This window comes from Cydia amplana, chromosome 2 (assembly GCF_948474715.1).
Source record: "Cydia amplana chromosome 2, ilCydAmpl1.1, whole genome shotgun sequence".
Classification (NCBI taxonomy): Eukaryota; Metazoa; Arthropoda; class Insecta; order Lepidoptera; family Tortricidae; genus Cydia; species Cydia amplana.
Genome location: NC_086070.1, coordinates 17,839,215 through 17,857,662, shown reverse-complemented (window position 1 = coordinate 17,857,662; position 18,448 = coordinate 17,839,215). Strand labels below are relative to the sequence as shown.

The 18,448-nt window shown below is 45.1% G+C and overlaps 1 protein-coding gene across 1 annotated transcript in view; it reads left to right on the top strand.

Annotated features, from left to right (window-relative positions):
• Nucleotides 1-18,448, top strand: part of LOC134656531 (rootletin) — a 52,442-nt gene that overhangs the window by 9,273 nt on the left and 24,721 nt on the right. Inside the window, exons 12-37 of the mRNA XM_063512094.1 lie at nucleotides 397-563; nucleotides 628-699; nucleotides 754-888; nucleotides 927-1,061; nucleotides 1,100-1,234; nucleotides 1,273-1,407; nucleotides 1,446-1,580; nucleotides 1,619-1,753; nucleotides 1,792-1,926; nucleotides 2,188-2,318; nucleotides 2,601-2,797; nucleotides 3,599-3,764; nucleotides 5,585-5,774; nucleotides 8,083-8,252; nucleotides 10,818-11,010; nucleotides 11,154-11,337; nucleotides 11,944-12,119; nucleotides 12,512-12,697; nucleotides 13,717-13,897; nucleotides 14,328-14,508; nucleotides 14,557-14,715; nucleotides 14,779-14,937; nucleotides 15,001-15,159; nucleotides 15,223-15,381; nucleotides 15,445-15,617; nucleotides 15,660-15,825. Coding sequence (XP_063368164.1) covers nucleotides 397-563; nucleotides 628-699; nucleotides 754-888; nucleotides 927-1,061; nucleotides 1,100-1,234; nucleotides 1,273-1,407; nucleotides 1,446-1,580; nucleotides 1,619-1,753; nucleotides 1,792-1,926; nucleotides 2,188-2,318; nucleotides 2,601-2,797; nucleotides 3,599-3,764; nucleotides 5,585-5,774; nucleotides 8,083-8,252; nucleotides 10,818-11,010; nucleotides 11,154-11,337; nucleotides 11,944-12,119; nucleotides 12,512-12,697; nucleotides 13,717-13,897; nucleotides 14,328-14,508; nucleotides 14,557-14,715; nucleotides 14,779-14,937; nucleotides 15,001-15,159; nucleotides 15,223-15,381; nucleotides 15,445-15,617; nucleotides 15,660-15,825 — 4,114 coding nt within the window. The remainder of the gene's footprint in view (nucleotides 1-396; nucleotides 564-627; nucleotides 700-753; nucleotides 889-926; nucleotides 1,062-1,099; nucleotides 1,235-1,272; nucleotides 1,408-1,445; nucleotides 1,581-1,618; nucleotides 1,754-1,791; nucleotides 1,927-2,187; nucleotides 2,319-2,600; nucleotides 2,798-3,598; nucleotides 3,765-5,584; nucleotides 5,775-8,082; nucleotides 8,253-10,817; nucleotides 11,011-11,153; nucleotides 11,338-11,943; nucleotides 12,120-12,511; nucleotides 12,698-13,716; nucleotides 13,898-14,327; nucleotides 14,509-14,556; nucleotides 14,716-14,778; nucleotides 14,938-15,000; nucleotides 15,160-15,222; nucleotides 15,382-15,444; nucleotides 15,618-15,659; nucleotides 15,826-18,448) is intronic.

Below are 18,448 nucleotides of genomic sequence, written 5' to 3'. Positions count from 1 at the left end.
GTAAGGTGCTAAAGGGTAAAACATATCTTTGACGTCGACTGTACACTGCGAGTCTACCAATCGAAAATCCATACTGAACGTCACGAACGTGGAATCTGTCATTCATCTATAACTGACAGGCCTAAAATAAGCCTAAGGCTTGAGAGAAGTTAGAATATAAATAGTTAAAGAACTTGTGATTTAAGTATGTAAATTACAACGCACGAAAACGGGCTACACACGGCGGTGTGTTTACGTATCACAAATACTTGTTATGGATGTTAGGAGTATCTATGTATCTAAGTACGTATTTATCTATATAAAGTATGTATATCACCACCGAGTACCAGGTTTTGGTTAGTTTGGTGCTTGTTTGATCTGCGTAAGATTGTCCTAGTATATTTTATTTATGTATAGGGCTGAAGAGGAGCGTTCATCTCGGCTCCGTTCGGAACTGGTGACCGTCCGCGAGGAGCTCAACAAGACCTCGCTGGCGCGCGACCTGCTGGAGCAGCAGAAGATGGAAGCGGACTCCATCATGTCGCAGGTGGAGAAACACAGGAGTAAGGAAACTAAGCTTTACTGTTATTTAATATCATAGAGGAGCCTTCTCGGCTGCGTTCGGAACTGGTGACTGTCCGCGAGGAGCTCAACAAGACCTCGCTGGCGCGCGACCTGCTGGAGCAGCAGAAGATGGAAGCGGACTCCATCATGTCGCAGGTGGAGAAACACAGGAGTAAGGAAACTAAGCTTTACTGTTATTTAATATCATAGAGGAGCCTTCTCGGCTGCGTTCGGAACTGGTGACTGTCCGCGAGGAGCTCAACAAGACCTCGCTGGCGCGCGACCTGCTGGAGCAGCAGAAGATGGAAGCGGACTCCATCATGTCGCAGGTGGAGAAACACAGGAGTAAGGAAACTAAGCTTTACTGTTATTTAATATCATAGAGGAGCCTTCTCGGCTGCGTTCGGAACTGGTGACTGTCCGCGAGGAGCTCAACAAGACCTCGCTGGCGCGCGACCTGCTGGAGCAGCAGAAGATGGAGGCGGACTCCATCATGTCGCAAGTGGAGAAACACAGGAGTAAGGAAACTAAGCTCTACTGTTATTTAATGTCATAGAGGAGCCTTCTCGGCTGCGTTCGGAACTGGTGACCGTCCGTGAGCAGCTCAACAAGACCTCGCTGGCGCGCGACCTGCTGGAGCAGCAGAAGATGGAGGCGGACTCCATCATGTCGCAAGTGGAGAAACACAGGAGTAAGGAAACTAAGCTCTACTGTTATTTAATGTCATAGAGGAGCCTTCTCGGCTGCGTTCGGAACTGGTGACCGTCCGTGAGCAGCTCAACAAGACCTCGCTGGCGCGCGACCTGCTGGAGCAGCAGAAGATGGAAGCGGACTCCATCATGTCGCAGGTGGAGAAACACAGGAGTAAGGAAACTAAGCTATACTGTTATTTAATGTCATAGGGGAGCCTTCTCGGCTGTGTTCGGAATTGGTGACCGTCCGCGAGGAGCTCAACAAGACCTCGCTGGCGCGCGACCTGCTGGAGCAGCAGAAGATGGAAGCGGACTCCATCATGTCGCAGGTGGAGAAACACAGGAGTAACGAAACTAAGCTCTACTGTTATTTAATGTCATAGAGGGGCCTTCTCGGCTGCGTTCGGAACTGGTGACCGTCCGTGAGCAGCTGAACAAGACCTCGCTGGCGCGCGACCTGCTGGAGCAGCAGAAGATGGAGGCGGACTCCATCATGTCGCAGGTGGAGAAACACAGGAGTAAGGATACTAAGCTCTACTGTTATTTAATGTCATAGAGGAGCCTTCTCGGCTGCGTTCGGAACTGGTGACTGTCCGCGAGGAGCTCAACAAGACCTCGCTGGCGCGCGACCTGCTGGAGCAGCAGAAGATGGAGGCGGACTCCATCATGTCGCAGGTGGAGAAACACAGGAGTAAGGAAACTAAGCTCTACTGTTATCTAGTGTAGGAGTGTATATTTATCTACATATAATCATATATACGTATGTATATCGTCGCCTAGTATCCATAGTATAAGCTTTGCTTAATTTCGGGCTAGGTCGATCTGTGTAAGTTTGTCCTCAATATTTATTTATTTATTCAAAGTTTTTTTATCTTAAATTTGCTCATTGAGTTGCATAATTATTGAAATATTTTTGTTTTCTTAAAATTGAGAGTAAACTATCTTTTTACAGATGACTTAGAAATAGAGCTTGAGAGAACGCTATTGGAGAGAGGTGACCTGCAAGATCTGGTAGAGAAGATGCAAGCGGTTATCAGAAATCTTGAAACGGACAAGAAGAAATTGCATGAAGAAGTCAAACATGTAAGTTTAATGATTAAACTTACATGGATTAAACTTTAATCCAGTAATATTGTAACACCTTTGTCAGTAGTCTCTTATATTTTTTTTTTTTTTTTTTCATTTATTTAGGTAAACAAGAAGAATTACAATCTAACATTACCAAACAGACTCTTCCCCTTACTCTCTTAAAAATCCTCAAAAATACAATTAATTTACCATAACAAGTCAATCCTTTAACGAACGTATCCCATAGGGATTAGTGAGTAATGCAATTTAACCATATGATTCTTAAATTTTCTATAGCTAGAAGACGAAAAATCCTCCCTATCGAATCAGTCCTCGGAACAAATGGGCGACCTGAACTCTCTGCGCAAGGAGCTGCTCGCAGCCGAGCAGACGCGGATGGAACTCGAAGCCGACAAGTCGTCCTTGCACGAAAAGATCAAGTTCTTGGACCAGGACAGGGAGAAGGTTGAATTGGAGCTGCGGCAGGTGGTCAGGTCAGACAAGACAATAGATTATTAATATAGCAAGTCTTCTAAGCAGCTGGGATTAGCACTCCCTAAGTGTAAGGCCTGAGTAGACGCTCGAGTTGGGCGTGCAGCGCGGCAGGGCGTGCGGCGTGCATGTTAAATAATAAAAAATAATAATGAAATCATTTTTAGCTTATAAGATTTTTATTATTGTATGTATGTTAGTTTGTAAGGTGGGGTCTATGGGCCTTAGTTGCCTGACAGTAAATTATATTTGATTTGTTTTGATTTGTTAAACAAATGCAAGCGTATAGGAGCGGCCTTAGTACACGCTGCTCAAATTACTTGTGAGCCCGACGCCACGCTGCACGCCCCGCCGAACGCTCCGCTCCGAGCGTCCACTCAGGCCTTACACTAAGTCTCCTAACAAATGTTTGGCTCGACACCAAGTCACGAGCAAGAAAGAAAGCTCTTCAAGGGAAATAGGGGAGTGTGCGGGCACTGTAGAGTCTAGCACAGGTGCCCTCTGTTTATTGGCGCGAAGTGTCAATACCAAGTTTCCTATTTAGGCCAGAAGGTTGCTGTCTCTCCAACTATATGATTCTGCTCATTGGAGTGAAGTTAAAGTTTTCAATTAAAATTAGAAGGTGGCAGACTCCAACGCGCATGGTCCCTATATATCAGTATAGCTTTATCTAGCTAGCTAGATTGCGGAAACTGCCTGAGGCGTTTATGGGTTACAAAAAAATCTCCGTTCCTGATTGTTATTGAGTGCAAGTCATAAAAAAAACTCGTTTTATATGTATCTAATATGGATCTATAAAACAGAGAACGCGGCGAGCTAAGCTCCCAGCTGACAGCAATGGTGCGTAAGAAGGACTCTCTCAACGAAGAAATCATGCGTCTGCAACAGCGACTAGAACAAGCCAGCGAGACTGTGGGCCGACTCAACCGTACCCTCGAGGACCACGTCAAGGACGCTGAGGAGAAACAGGTGAATAAGGAGCACTTACATACTTATGTATTTTTTCCTTATTTTCTCGTAATGCATGTTAATAAGACGTATTTTTTTTTAAAGATGTGTCCCGCCGAGTTTGTTGCCGGTGCCATATTGGGATACCCTCCTCCAATTGAGGGGGGATTTAAATCTTCTCGGGGCAGAGGTGTAGGGTTGGAGCCGGTGTAGCTTTATTTGACGTTCATAAGCGCATTGTAATTATGCCTACTTGAATAAACTATCTTTTATCTTATCTTATCTATACATATGTGCAGAGGATGGCTCGTGAACTCCGTTAATGCCCTGCCAAATATTGGGAGAAAAAAAATCTTATGATGTATAAATTTAAAGATATGAAATATTTAGGCCTCGTTCGTCAGGCCTCAAACTCTTATTCACAGCAGAATCGATAGGTGATGTTTAACGTTATTCTTCTAATAATGTGTAGTGTAATGTTGTTCATTCTAATTCTAAAATATGGGACCGGTCCTCTATGACTGAGATAACTTCAGGATTGTTCTCGTACTTTAGCATTTCTTTATTTGAACAGAAAAGTTTAGATGGCCTGTCATTCTGATCTCCACCGATGAACAGGTGCGAGGCGCCCGGATAGTATAACAAACTAACTAGAGCGATTTCATTGCTCTCATTATCATAAACCATTTTCCGTAGATTTTTATCTTAGTGATACTATGTTATCTGTACTTACATGGTATAATAATATACTCCGCCTGGTACTCTCTTCCGAGATTCGCGAATGACCTAACTGTCACTTGCCTACGTCATCATGCTGTTTACAGATTCTCAAACTTTAAAATGTGGGAGAATTTTAACCAACGGTGAAAATTATTTTAACGGCATTAATTTTAAGTTATTCATGTAGAAACATAGTAAAATAAAACAAATCTATACTGCCCTTTTCACTCCTACTCTTACAGTTCCGAATAGAACAGCCAACCATTTTCGTAACAAAACATTAATTACCAAGCTTACGACGTGAAAAGTTTGGAAAACACTGCGACTGCTGACACTGAGCGAGAAGGAAATAACAATTAATACGCGTTCGACAAGGATGACGGTCAGGGACAACATGGCGGATTGTCAAATGTGACAGCGCTATCCTGTGTTGCCAGTAGTGTAAACAGAATTACCCGAACGTCTGAAATTTCTTTCGTGAATCGGCCTGTTGTTACCTACATTTTTGTACCTGTTCATACTTTTGTACTATTTCTTTTGTAGTGTGCAATAAAGCATTTTATTATTATTATTATTATTATTATTGCTAACGAATAATTAAAAATGACGTGTTATTGTAAAATTTAAGATAAAATACATATAAATGAAAATTATAAAATTATAAAGAATTATTTTAACTTATTAACCATAAATATAATGTACCCATGTAACATGTTATGTAGAAATAAAGTGGCAATGTTATTATGACGTAGGCAAGTGACACTCTGGGAAGAGAAGACCATGTTTTATTAGACCATGTGTACTTACATATTTATACTATGTTCCTATTTTTTTTAATGCAACATAAAACAATTTGTTTTAGTAAACATACAAAAACATTAACCTATAAAACTTAAAAACTAAATCTAAACATAAGTAAAACTAACCTTAAAATAAATAACTAAAAACTAAATATACCCCTGCGGCATGGTGCCGTAAATGCTGACAGCATTTCCTCGCTGTATCGCAATACTTAATCTTTGTGCGATGAAACTGCCAGCTCTACGATCACCAGTAGCGTCTGCTATTTTTTTGGTAACTAATTAATTGGATTGATAATTAGTTCCTAATTACATTGGCAGATACTAATAGACAGTCTGGACAAAGACAAGCAGCATCTCCAAGAGCAGTTGGCCAGCGTCCGCGCCGAGAAAGATGCCCTGGAGGCCGTACTCTTCGACACGGCGAATATGTTGGACGACGCGGAGGCGCGGCGCGCTAAACTCGACCGTGACCTGCAAGACGCGATGGTTCAGCAGGAGAACCACAAAGGTTGGTGTGAAAAACGTGCTTTGAACTCTGGTCATTTACTTGACAGAGCAGATGTGGTTACCACGGTTACCACACATACTCGTAGCGTTTGGAGCGCGACCACTTATTTCAATTGAGTCCACATTTACGTACATTCAAACCAGTCAATTAAAAATATGTACGAGGGGTGTTCAAAATATTCTCGGTATGAGAACAAGTACGAAAAGTTTGATATTTTTATTTTTCAATATACTCCCCCCCTATGTTCATACACTTAAAAGATCGATCAATTTTTTTTTTTAATCCTGCATAAAAATATTTTTTATCTTTGGTGTAAAAATGCTCCTCCACTGCCGCCTTCAATGCTTCATCATCGGAAAATTTATTTCCACGCAGATCCTTTTTAAGATTGGGGAACAAAAAGAAGTCGCTGGGGGCTAAGTCGGGACTATACGGTGGGTGAGTAACAGTCTCAAACCCACATTCAACAATAGCTGCCTTGGCAATATGAGCAGTATGGACGGGGGCGTTGTCATGCAGAAGCATAACACCTTTGGTTAACTTTCCTCGCCTCTTTTCTTGATTGCATCCTTTAATTGACGTAGAATGTTAGCGTAGTACTGTCCTGTGATATTTACACCTTTTTCTTTATAATCGATCAGTAATACTCCTTCACAATCCCAAAATATCGTGGCCATGACCTTGCCAGCTGAAGGGATGACCTTGAACTTCTTGGGATGAGCTGAACCCTTAATGTGCCACTGCATGGACTCTTGTTTACTCTCTGGGTCATAATGATGAACCCAGGTTTCATCTCCAGTAACTATTCTTTGCAGCACCTCATCAGGATTTTCACCGCACAGGTCAATAAAATCGGAACAACAAGCTACACGCATGTCTTTTTGAAGCCGAGTCAGCATTCGCGGAACCCATCTTGCACTTACTTTTGACATATTAAGATGGTCATGGATAATATCATGTACGGTACCAATAGAGAGATTGGTTACTTGTGCTATAGATTTTACCTTCACTCGACCATCTTCCAATATAAGTTTTTCCACTTTATCAATATTTTCTTGTGAAGTAGCTACTACAGGCCGACCAGGTCTAGGGTCGTCTTCAACACTCTCCCTTCCACGTTTAAACTCGCTTGACCACTTTTGAATGGTAGATAAAGAAGGAGCAGACTCACGGTAAACACAATCCATTTCCTCTTTTATGGTTTTTTGATTTTTACCCTGTTTTGTCAAGAATTTTATCACGCATCGATGTTCTAATTTAGTTAACATTGTCAATTCCCACATGATGTTCATGTTTGTTCAGCAATTGCAGAAAAACAAAAGAACATCTCGGTTCGAATTATACTTTTTTTTAATGTCAATGAATAAACCTTAGCGGCCAGTAACGAAAGAAATTTTAGAAGAGGTTGTAAGATATCAATACCGAGAATATTTTGAACGCCCCTCGTATTAACAATAATCAAGTTAAAGGGATAAGCATTGGCTATTGTACTCTAATGATTTTTTTTTTTGTATTTTAGTTTCTTGAACTAGTAGTTTATGTGACTGCTACATAATGAGAGGCATTAAAATACGAGTGTGGGTTTAAGAAACGAACGTTAGTGAGTTTCTTAATAGGATCACACGAGTGTTTTAATGCCTAATTATGTACAGTTACATACACTACTTTATCTAAACAGATACTTAAAACTAAGATAAACTGTACGTCAAATGGCGGTGAATGAAAACTTTTTTCACGCATGTCACGCATCCATATTTTTTTTTAATTCCTAGACAAAAGAATGAAGTCCCTGTTCTCATGTCACTCGAGATCAAATATCATGCGGTTTTTATTAAAAAACATACTAATTTGACGTTTCGTATCGATAACTGTTTTAATATCTATGGATACTAGAATAGAGACCCACTTGAGTTTTGACTGCTGTTCCAAATTTAAACTCATAACGATACAAAAATTTATGACGTTATAACATTACAGTACAGATTTTCCTACTACCACAGATAAGAAAGTTCTCATAGTAAAATTGGTTGTAATAAAGCTGGTCATTTCCTACTGCCATGCCATACTGTATCTATTGTTTGAAATATTGGATTGAAAAAAATTCAATGCTGATTTATGAAAGTCAATTAATGCTTTTTCTGTTTAAACCTAAGATAAGGTCTTAATCTGTTTTCATGATCCGATTCTTCTTCATTTTAACAATATTTTCTTGGTCAAACCTTTGTTAGAATAAAAGAAGCTAACTCCATTCTTCTTTAGGCGAATAATTTTAAAACAGCAAACGTTAATAATTCCTCTCGTACCCCAGGTCAAATAGCTCGTCTCACGAAGGAACTGGACAGCAGCGAGCGGAAGCTCCGCGAAACGAAGAGTTCCTTGCAGCAGTCCTCCGGGAAGAAGGAGGCCGAGTACCAGAGCATCATCACCAACATCAACCGCACCACGGCCGAAAACATCACCAAGCTTAAGGAAGAGAAGGTAACTATTGGAACATTTTAGGACTATTCCACTGACAGTTGAATAACTAGACGTGCGACATGAAACAACAACTCGTGCTGTCACATTAAATCGTTCACTGGGTAGGTCCATATCAATAAAATATGAGGTTGGCGTGAAACTATGAGCTGCAGTCGTTCGGGAAGAATGAGGCCGAGTACCAGAGCATCATCACCAACATCAACCGCACCACGGCCGAGAACATCACCAAGCTTAAGGAAGAGAAGGTGACGATTGGAACATTTTAGGACTATTCCACTGACAGTTGAATAACTAGACGTGCGACATGAAACAACAACTCGTGCTGTCACATTTAATCGTTCACTGGGTAGGTCCATATCAATAAAATATGAGGTTGGCGTGAAACTATGAGCTGCAGTCGTTCGGGAAGAATGAGGCCGAGTACCAGAGCATCATCACCAACATCAACCGCACCACGGCCGAGAACATCACCAAGCTTAAGGAAGAGAAGGTGACGATTGGAACATTTTAGGACTATTCCACTGACAGTTGAATAACTAGACGTGCGACATGAAACAACAACTCGTGCTGTCACATTAAATCGTTCACTGGGTAGGTCCATATCAATAAAATATGAGGTAGGCGTGAAACTATGAGCTGCAGTCGTTCGGGAAGAATGAGTACCAGAGCATCATCAGTATCATCACCAACATCAACCGCACCACGGCCGAGAACATCACCAAGCTTAAGGAAGAGAAGGAGACTATTGGAACATTTTAGGACTATTCCACTGACAGTTGAATAACTAGACGTGCGAAATGAAACAACAACTCATGCTGTCACATTAAATCTTTCACTGGGTAGGTCCATATCAATAAAATATGAGGTTGGCGTGAAACTATGAGCTGCAGTCGTTCGGGAAGAATGAGGCCGAGTACCAGAGCATCATCACCAACATCAACCGCACCACGGCCGAGAACATCACCAAGCTTAAGGAAGAGAAGGTGACGATTGGAACATTTTAGGACTATTCCACTGACAGTTGAATAACTAGACGTGCGAAATGAAACAACAACTCGTGCTGTCACATTAAATCGTTCACTGGGTAGGTCCATATCAATAAAATATGAGGTTGGCGTGAAACTATGAGCTGCAGTCGTTCGGGAGGAATGAGTACCAGAGCATCATCACCAACATCAACCGCACTACGGCCGAGAACATCACCAAGCTTAAGGAAGAGAAGGTGACTATTGGAACATTTTAGGACTATTCCACTGACAGTTGAATAACTAGACGTGCGAAATGAAACAACAACTCGTGCTGTCACATTAAATCGTTCACTGGGTAGGTCCATATCAATAAAATATGAGGTTGGCGTGAAACTATGAGCTGCAGTCGTTCGGGAAGAATGAGTACCAGAGCATCATCACCAACATCAACCGCACCACGGCCGAGAACATCACCAAGCTTAAGGAAGAGAAGGTGACGATTGGAACATTTTAGGACTATTCCACTGACAGTTGAATAACTAGACGTGCGACATGAAACAACAACTCGTGCTGTCACATTTAATCGTTCACTGGGTAGGTCCATATCAATAAAATATGAGGTTGGCGTGAAACTATGAGCTGCAGTCGTTCGGGAAGAATGAGGCCGAGTACCAGAGCATCATCACCAACATCAACCGCACCACGGCCGAGAACATCACCAAGCTTAAGGAAGAGAAGGTGACTATTGGAACATTTTAGGACTATTCCACTGACAGTTGAATAACTAGACGTGCGAAATGAAACAACAACTCGTGCTGTCACATTAAATCGTTCACTGGGTAGGCCCATATCAATAAAATATGAGGTTGGCGTGAAACTATGAGCTGCAGTCGTTCGGGAAGAATGAGGCCGAGTACCAGAGCATCATCACCAACATTAACCGCACCACGGCCGAGAACATCACCAAGCTTAAGGAAGAAAAGGTAACGATAGGATCGTTTTAGTTCTAATTTAGAACTAACAGATGCTGTGTGTGAAATGGAACAACAATTCGTGACGTTATATTGTAGTCCAGATGGCGTTCACAGGATCCTGTCGTAAAATCTGTTCTTATATCTCAGACACGCAAGTGACAGTTCGATTGACCAAACCGTCTGGTTTTCACTAAAATGACAGTTTGTTTGGTCGTGTATATGGTTGATTGATAATTATGCAGACATGTACTATTTACACACATAGATACATTCATGTATATTGTATACTTATTCAATGCCTTCGCGCCTGCACTTTGAACCTTTACACGTTTGAAATCACTTACTTACTAAGATATAATAACTTTAAAGTTTAAACGACCAATTATTGTATATTTATTTATTTATATGTATATGTATATATTTCGGGGATCTCGGGAACGGCTCTAACGATTTCGGTGAAATTTCCTATATGGCGGTTTTAGAGGCGAAAAATCGATCTAGCTAGGTTTTATCTCTGGGAAAACGCACATTTTTGAGTTTTTATATGTTTTCCGAGGAAAGCTCGGTCTCCTAGATATTTAAGACTAAAAGCAGCACCGTAACGTTATTAAATTACACTACAGGAACAACTTCGCCAAACTCTCGAGCAAAAGCTATCCCAGACAATAGCAGCGCTAACGAGCGAGAAGGAAGCTAGCGATGCAGGTGCGCGCGAGCGAGAGAAAAAACTTCTGGCTCAACGCGATCAGCTCATACTGCAGCACGACGAAGCGATGCTGCGAGCCGAGAGCGACAAACAACAGGCCTTGATCATGGGTCAGTATAACATATTCCGTTAGTTGTGACCCGTAAGAACTTGGACGGGTACATTTTGACTCCCGAAAAGCCCTTCGCAGAATAGTTCTATTCTTCTTGTACTTATAACTTTTTTAGACCCTTGATTTCTTAATCAATTTCAGTTCACCAAGAGCAACAAGCGCTGTTAGAACGCCTGGAGGAAGCGAAGCGTGTTCTAGATTGTTCCCAGAACAAGCTGGAACGCGTGAAGCGAGACGCCGCGGCCCGCTCCGACCAGGACCGCGGACACATCAACCAGTTGAAAGATGAACTGGCTGCGCTAAAGACTCGCCTTGAGGAGGCCAAGTAAGTTGTAGAGTACGATAGAAACTTCAGGGATAGTGAAGCGAGTTCTACATTTTTCCTAGAACAAACGAGAATGCGTAAAGCGAAAAGCGAGACGCCGTTCCGACTTCTTAGTCGGAACAGGAGGCAAAAGGTCCCCGATCTTCCGCGGACACATCGGTTGAAAGACGAGGAAAGTATAAGAATACTTTCCTTGAGGCGCCCAAATAAGTTGTAGAGTATGATATAGAACTTAGGGGATATGTAGCGTGTTTTCAGAACAGATAGGAGCGCCAGTTCTTCGTCCTTCGGCCAGTACCTAGACACATCAACCGGTTGAAAAACGAGTTCGCTACGCTTAAAACTTCCAATAGGTCCCAAAGAAGCTAGCTGGAGCTCATATAGCGAGACACCAAATTTTACCACACGAGACCAAACGACAAAGTGGTGGTATTCCACCTGTCCAATGTCATTGCGTGAGGTGCAATATACATTGGAAAAAGAAATTGGAGAGGTGGAATACCACCCTAAGATAAGGAATGAATTCAGGGAAGTTTCCCTGGATTTCTTCCTTATCGAAGTTACGTTCTAAAACCTTCTCGAACAACTTCCCATTTGTTCGTTCAGGGCGGCAGCAGAAGACGAGTGCGCCCGCTTCGAGAACCGCATCAAGGAACTCCACCTAGAGAAGGAGGCGAGCAACCGCGAGTGCCAGGAGGCCCGCGCGCAGCTCTCGCTGGCCGAAGACAAGTATGACAACGCGTACACGCAGCTGCAGGACACTATTAGGAAATTGAAAGAACGTGAGTAGAAGCAGTAATGACCTATGTAAAAAAAAACCACATTATTTAAACAATTTTTACAGTTTTCTTCTCATTTGTCATTCGTTAGCATTACCACAATCAGGCGTTTTTAACCAAAAGGTACCACATTGAAGCTATATGGAAATAGCGCCTTATTGACAACCGACAATAAGTATTAAGTACCCTTTTGGTCGAAAATGGCACACTGTTGTTTAGTAGGGAAGTTCCTAAACACTGCATTCGCATTCTAAATCACTTCAATAACATTTAATATTCCACTGGTAGGAAAGTGTGTCAAATTTTACTTGAAAAGTATTAGTTTGTCCTTCCTGTTAAAAACAGACAGCTGATGAAAGTCTGCAAATATTAGATAAATCTGTTTTGTATTTCAGTGGAGAACGAGTCCGAAAGTCTTCGCAAGGAGCTGACCGACGTGCGCCGGCAGCTCAGCAACTGCGCGGCCGAGCGCGACAAGTACAACAGCAGCTGCCGCGAGCTGCGCGAGCACGTGAAGCGCGCCGAGCACGAGCGGCGCGAGGCGGCGCGCGCGCGCGACGAGGCCGTGCACAGCGTGGCCAGTGAGTGTTGTCCTGTTGTCCCTCTCCCGCTCAGCAACTGCGCGGCCGAGCGCGACAAGTACAACAGCAGCTGCCGCGAGCTGCGCGAGCACGTGAAGCGCGCCGAGCACGAGCGGCGCGAGGCGGCGCGCGCGCGCGACGAGGCCGTGCACAGCGTGGCCAGTGAGTGTTGTCCTGTTGTCCCTCTCCCGCTCAGCAACTGCGCGGCCGAGCGCGACAAGTACAACAGCAGCTGCCGCGAGCTGCGCGAGCACGTGAAGCGCGCCGAGCACGAGCGGCGCGAGGCGGCGCGCGCGCGCGACGAGGCCGTGCACAGCGTGGCCAGTGAGTGTTGTACTGTTGTCCCTCTTCAGCTCAGCAACTGCGCGGCCGAGCGCGACAAGTACAACAGCAGCTGTCGCGAGCTGCGCGAGCACGTGAAGCGCGCCGAGCACGAGCGGCGCGAGGCGGCGCGCGCGCGCGACGAGGCCGTGCACAGCGTGGCCAGTGAGTGTTGTACTGTTGTCCCTCTTCAGCTCAGCAACTGCGCGGCCGAGCGCGACAAGTACAACAGCAGCTGTCGCGAGCTGCGCGAGCACGTGAAGCGCGCCGAGCACGAGCGGCGCGAGGCGGCGCGCGCGCGCGACGAGGCCGTGCACAGCGTGGCCAGTGAGTGTTGTCCTGTTGTCCCTCTCCCGCTCAGCAACTGCGCGGCTGAGCGCGACAAGTACAACAGCAGCTGCCGCGAGCTGCGCGAGCACGTGAAGCGCGCCGAGCAGTGTGCGAGGCCGTGCACAGCGTGGCCAGTGAGTGTTGTGTTGTCCTTTTCGAGCATTTGACATACTCTCACCACTCTTTTTCTATGCTTTTTTCCTGTAATTTATCCCCAGACTGATTTTCCAATCCCTTGAATGATGTTTACTTGGGGATCTCTCGTCCCGTCTTGCGACCTAGAATTTAGTATAATTTATGTTTCTTAGTCTCAACTTAATCTTTGGTCTTTTTTACGCCATCCAGCGTCAACGTTCTTTATCTTCCAGCGCTCGAAGAAAACCGATCATCCTTGGAGCTGGAGCTCTCGCGCCTTCAGAATATGCTGAAGGAATCGGAGACGGGCGGCGAACACGTGACACGGGAGTTGAGAGCTACCGAGGCCCAGTTGAAGAGGGAACGCGCCGCGCTGGAGCAAGCCAACCATGACATAAAGGAGCTTCAGTCCAGGTACATACTGTTTTTAGGGTTCCGTACCCAAAGGGTAAAAACGGGACCCTATTACTAAGACTCCGCTGTCCGTCCGTCCGTCCGTCCGTCTGTCACCAGGCTGTATCTCACGAACCGTTGAAATTTTCACAGATGATGTATTTCTGTTGCCGCTATAACAACAAATACTAAAAACAGAATAAAATAAAGATTTAAGTGGGGCTCCCATACAACAAACGTGATTTTTGACCGAAGTTAAGCAACGTCGGGCGGGGTCAGTACTTGGATGGGTGACCGTTTTTTTGCTTGTTTTGCTCTATTTTTTGTTGATGGCGCGGAACCCTCCGTGCGCGAGTCCGACTCGCACTTGGCCGGTTTTTTTTAGTTTGCAGATACACACATATAGTAGGGACTTCCGCAGATTTTTTTCGGTCAACTTTTTTTTCTGTAGACTCCAGAACGAGTGCGAGGAGCGGGAGCGGACGGCCAACGAGGCGGCGGCGGCGCGCCGGCACGGCGCCGAGCTCGAGGCGCTGCTGGGCGCCGCGCGCGCCGACCTCGCCGCCAGCCGCCAGCGCGGCGCCGAGCTCGAGGAGGCCTGCCGCGCCAGGGACCAGGTACCTACATCTTTGTAGACGAGTGTGGACGTGACGGCAATAGCTGAATATGATAGGCTCCAGAACGAGTGCGAGGAGCGGGAGCGGACGGCCAACGAGGCGGCGGCGGCGCGCCGGCACGGCGCCGAGCTCGAGGCGCTGCTGGGCGCCGCGCGCGCCGACCTCGCCGCCAGCCGCCAGCGCGGCGCCGAGCTCGAGGAGGCCTGCCGCGCCAGGGACCAGGTACCTACATCTTTGTAGACGAGTGTGGACGTGACGGCAATAGCTGAATATGATAGGCTCCAGAACGAGTGCGAGGAGCGGGAGCGGACGGCCAACGAGGCGGCGGCGGCGCGCCGGCACGGCGCCGAGCTCGAGGCGCTGCTGGGCGCCGCGCGCGCCGACCTCGCCGCCAGCCGCCAGCGCGGCGCCGAGCTCGAGGAGGCCTGCCGCGCCAGGGACCAGGTACCTACATCTTTGTAGACGAGTGTGGACGTGACGGCAATAGCTGAATATGATAGGCTCCAGAACGAGTGCGAGGAGCGGGAGCGGACGGCCAACGAGGCGGCGGCGGCGCGCCGGCACGGCGCCGAGCTCGAGGCGCTGCTGGGCGCCGCGCGCGCCGACCTCGCCGCCAGCCGCCAGCGCGGCGCCGAGCTCGAGGAGGCCTGCCGCGCCAGGGACCAGGTACCTACATCTTTGTAGACGAGTGTGGACGTGACGGCAATAGCTGAATATGATAGGCTCCAGAACGAGTGCGAGGAGCGGGAGCGGACGGCCAACGAGGCGGCGGCGGCGCGCCGGCACGGCGCCGAGCTCGAGGCGCTGCTGGGCGCCGCGCGCGCCGACCTCGCCGCCAGCCGCCAGCGCGGCGCCGAGCTCGAGGAGGCCTGCCGCGCCAGGGACCAGGTACCTACATCTTTGTAGACGAGTGTGGACGTGACGGCAATAGCTGAATATGATAGGCTCCAGAACGAGTGCGAGGAGCGGGAGCGGACGGCCAACGAGGCGGCGGCGGCGCGCCGGCACGGCGCCGAGCTCGAGGCGCTGCTGGGCGCCGCGCGCGCCGACCTCGCCGCCAGCCGCCAGCGCGGCGCCGAGCTCGAGGAGGCCTGCCGCGCCAGGGACCAGGTACCTACATCTTTGTAGACGAGTGTGGACGTGACGGCAATAGCTGAATATGATAGGCTCCAGAACGAGTGCGAGGAGCGGGAGCGGACGGCCAACGAGGCGGCGGCGGCGCGCCGGCACGGCGCCGAGCTCGAGGCGCTGCTGGGCGCCGCGCGCGCCGACCTCGCCGCCAGCCGCCAGCGCGGCGCCGAGCTCGAGGAGGCCTGCCGCGCCAGGGACCAGGTACCTACATCTTTGTAGACGAGTGTGGACGTGGCGGCAATAGCTGAATATGATATCCGCCATAATTGGCTTCGTATGCGGTAAAGGACAAGTAAAAATAATTACCTGTATACAGTGTGTAAATCCAATACGGGCGAATATTTAAACGGTGGTTAGCATAGGACCTAAAAAGTATATTGAGATACATTTTACTTAGAAATGCAATGAAAATTTTAACCATACAAAATAATTCGGCCCGCAATGTAATACACCACACGTTATGGGATACGAGCTTTTTAAAGTAACTGTCAACGTTTGTTAGCAGTTACAATAAAAAGCTCGTATCTCGTAATGTCATGTCATCTTCTGTTTCTTAATGTTTGCAGTACATTGCTGCTTGGTACATGTGAAAAAAATTCATTACGGAGTCATATTAAGTGTAACTTTAAAAACTTCTTAATTAATGATTAGACGGGTAAATTCTTATATCTAGTTTAATTTATTGCCCGTATTGGACTTACACACTGTATTTCTAGTGTAGTATGTAAGTACAATTAATCTAGTTATAAGTAGCTGAGTAACAAATGTGGACTGTATATTGTCTGAGTAAAGAAAATTATTATTACCTTTATTTGTCTTGAAGCTTAGGTTAGGTTATTTTATAACATGGATATAAAAATAAAATATAAAACCACTTACAAAAACAATACAAAATACATATAAACATATTATAAAAAACCTAACCTAGGGTGCCGCCAGCAGCGGGGCAAGGCCCATTATTATTAATAACATCTGCTGTTCTCGCTCGCGAACACGCCGACAGTGCGGCGCCGGGCTCCGAGATGCCTGCCGCGCGCGCTAATAGTGTTGTATATGGAAACATGTTGCTATGTGGAACTGCATGCACCTATAGTTCGTTTTTTTTGCATTAGAAATAAGGTAAACAATCTTTTTCTACTCCCGTACTTTTATTTGTCATTTAAAGGGTCGTGCACACATCTTTAAAACCCTATCTTAAAGTTGTCAAGACAAGTCTTTAGTCTATTCCCTAAAAAAGCATTTGTGCATACACGCAGTATCTTTTTGGCTCTTTTACGATACTTCGTGTAATGGCCACTTAAAAAATACATTGTTGCCAACCTTATAGTCATAACACACTGTCGCACCGCAACGCGACCTTGGTTCGTCGCACCCATAAGTGAGAGCGAGAAAGAAATATATCTTTCTCGCTCTCGCTTATGGGTGTGAAATGTCATATATGACAAATAAGTGAACCATAGACATGTTTTTTTTTTAATTTCATTCATTCTTTTCCCGCTCGTACAGTGAACGCATATAAACCATGGAAGTATTCTGTCCGCTCAATTATGACCCAACGTAAAGTATTCGATTGTAGGCGGTGCTTACAGAGTGTTCGATTGGCAACTTCAGTTCGGCCGAGATGACAGTCAGTGACGGATGGCTAAATTAGTTTATAAAAACTACGTTTTTTTGTAATTAAAAATGTCTTCATGGGTCGTGAAGTGGTGCAGAAGTTATTTTAGTTCATATCAAGGACAGTGGAATCACTTTTCACTTGTAGTAAACAGATAACTTCAGTAAAATTTGGAATAAACATGACGACATTTTTTCAATACTATCATGCTAAGCTAAAACGTAATAACTGCATACGACTTTCATAACAACATACGACTTTTTAAATTGCGAGGATAATAGGGATGGTTTTATGCCAAATGAAGTAGACTATTTTATTAACTTATGTTTGGTTTAGGTGTTTTCTATATAATTATAAATGTAGTAATAAATTCCTTCTTACAGATTTGTATTTTCCTTTTTTATTTCATGAGATGGAACTATAAAAAAACTACCTAGTTATTTCAAATTAATAATCAAATTTAGTATTGTCATTTTACATTACTTTCCATTCAGATTCCCACAAGATGCTATTCGCAGAGAACTATGGAAAAAAGCTGTCCAATTAGAGAGACATGAAATTGAGTGGATGCCTGTCAAGATATCTAGAATATTATGTTCTATTCATGAGATAACCCGTGAGATAATCATACCCGGTCTCCTATATGTAGATACATTTTTTTCTATCACGCTTTCACTGAATTAATTTAACAAATACACACATTATCTGAAAATGTTGATCATTTGAATCCACTCTCTACTGTCACATATATGTAGGTTCTCTGTCAAGCCATTTCCGTCAGTAGAAAAGAGCGGCAAATTTAGAAAATGTAAGCGCGCGAACGGTTATGGTCCCATACAAAATTTTGCGCCTTTTTCTACTGACAAACTTGCTTGACCGGCTATATACATAATAAAATATTTCCATTGGAACTGAAAGTGGGGATTTATTGTGACTCCTCCTGTTCAAATGTTTTTCCGATTCGTGTACCCATGTAAATTTTGCAGGCTGTATAGCCTGTCCGATTTCTAAGATCAAGTTCGCCATACATTTACTATGGCGTACTTGATATTAGAAAAACAGACTATACCAGTACGGCTACGATCAGTTTGGCACTGACATAAACGCCGTCGAGAACGTAATTTACTTTCTATACATCTCGCTCGTACTCGCATATTAGTGCAAACGAGATGTATAGAAAGTAAATTACGTTCTCGATAGCGTAAATGT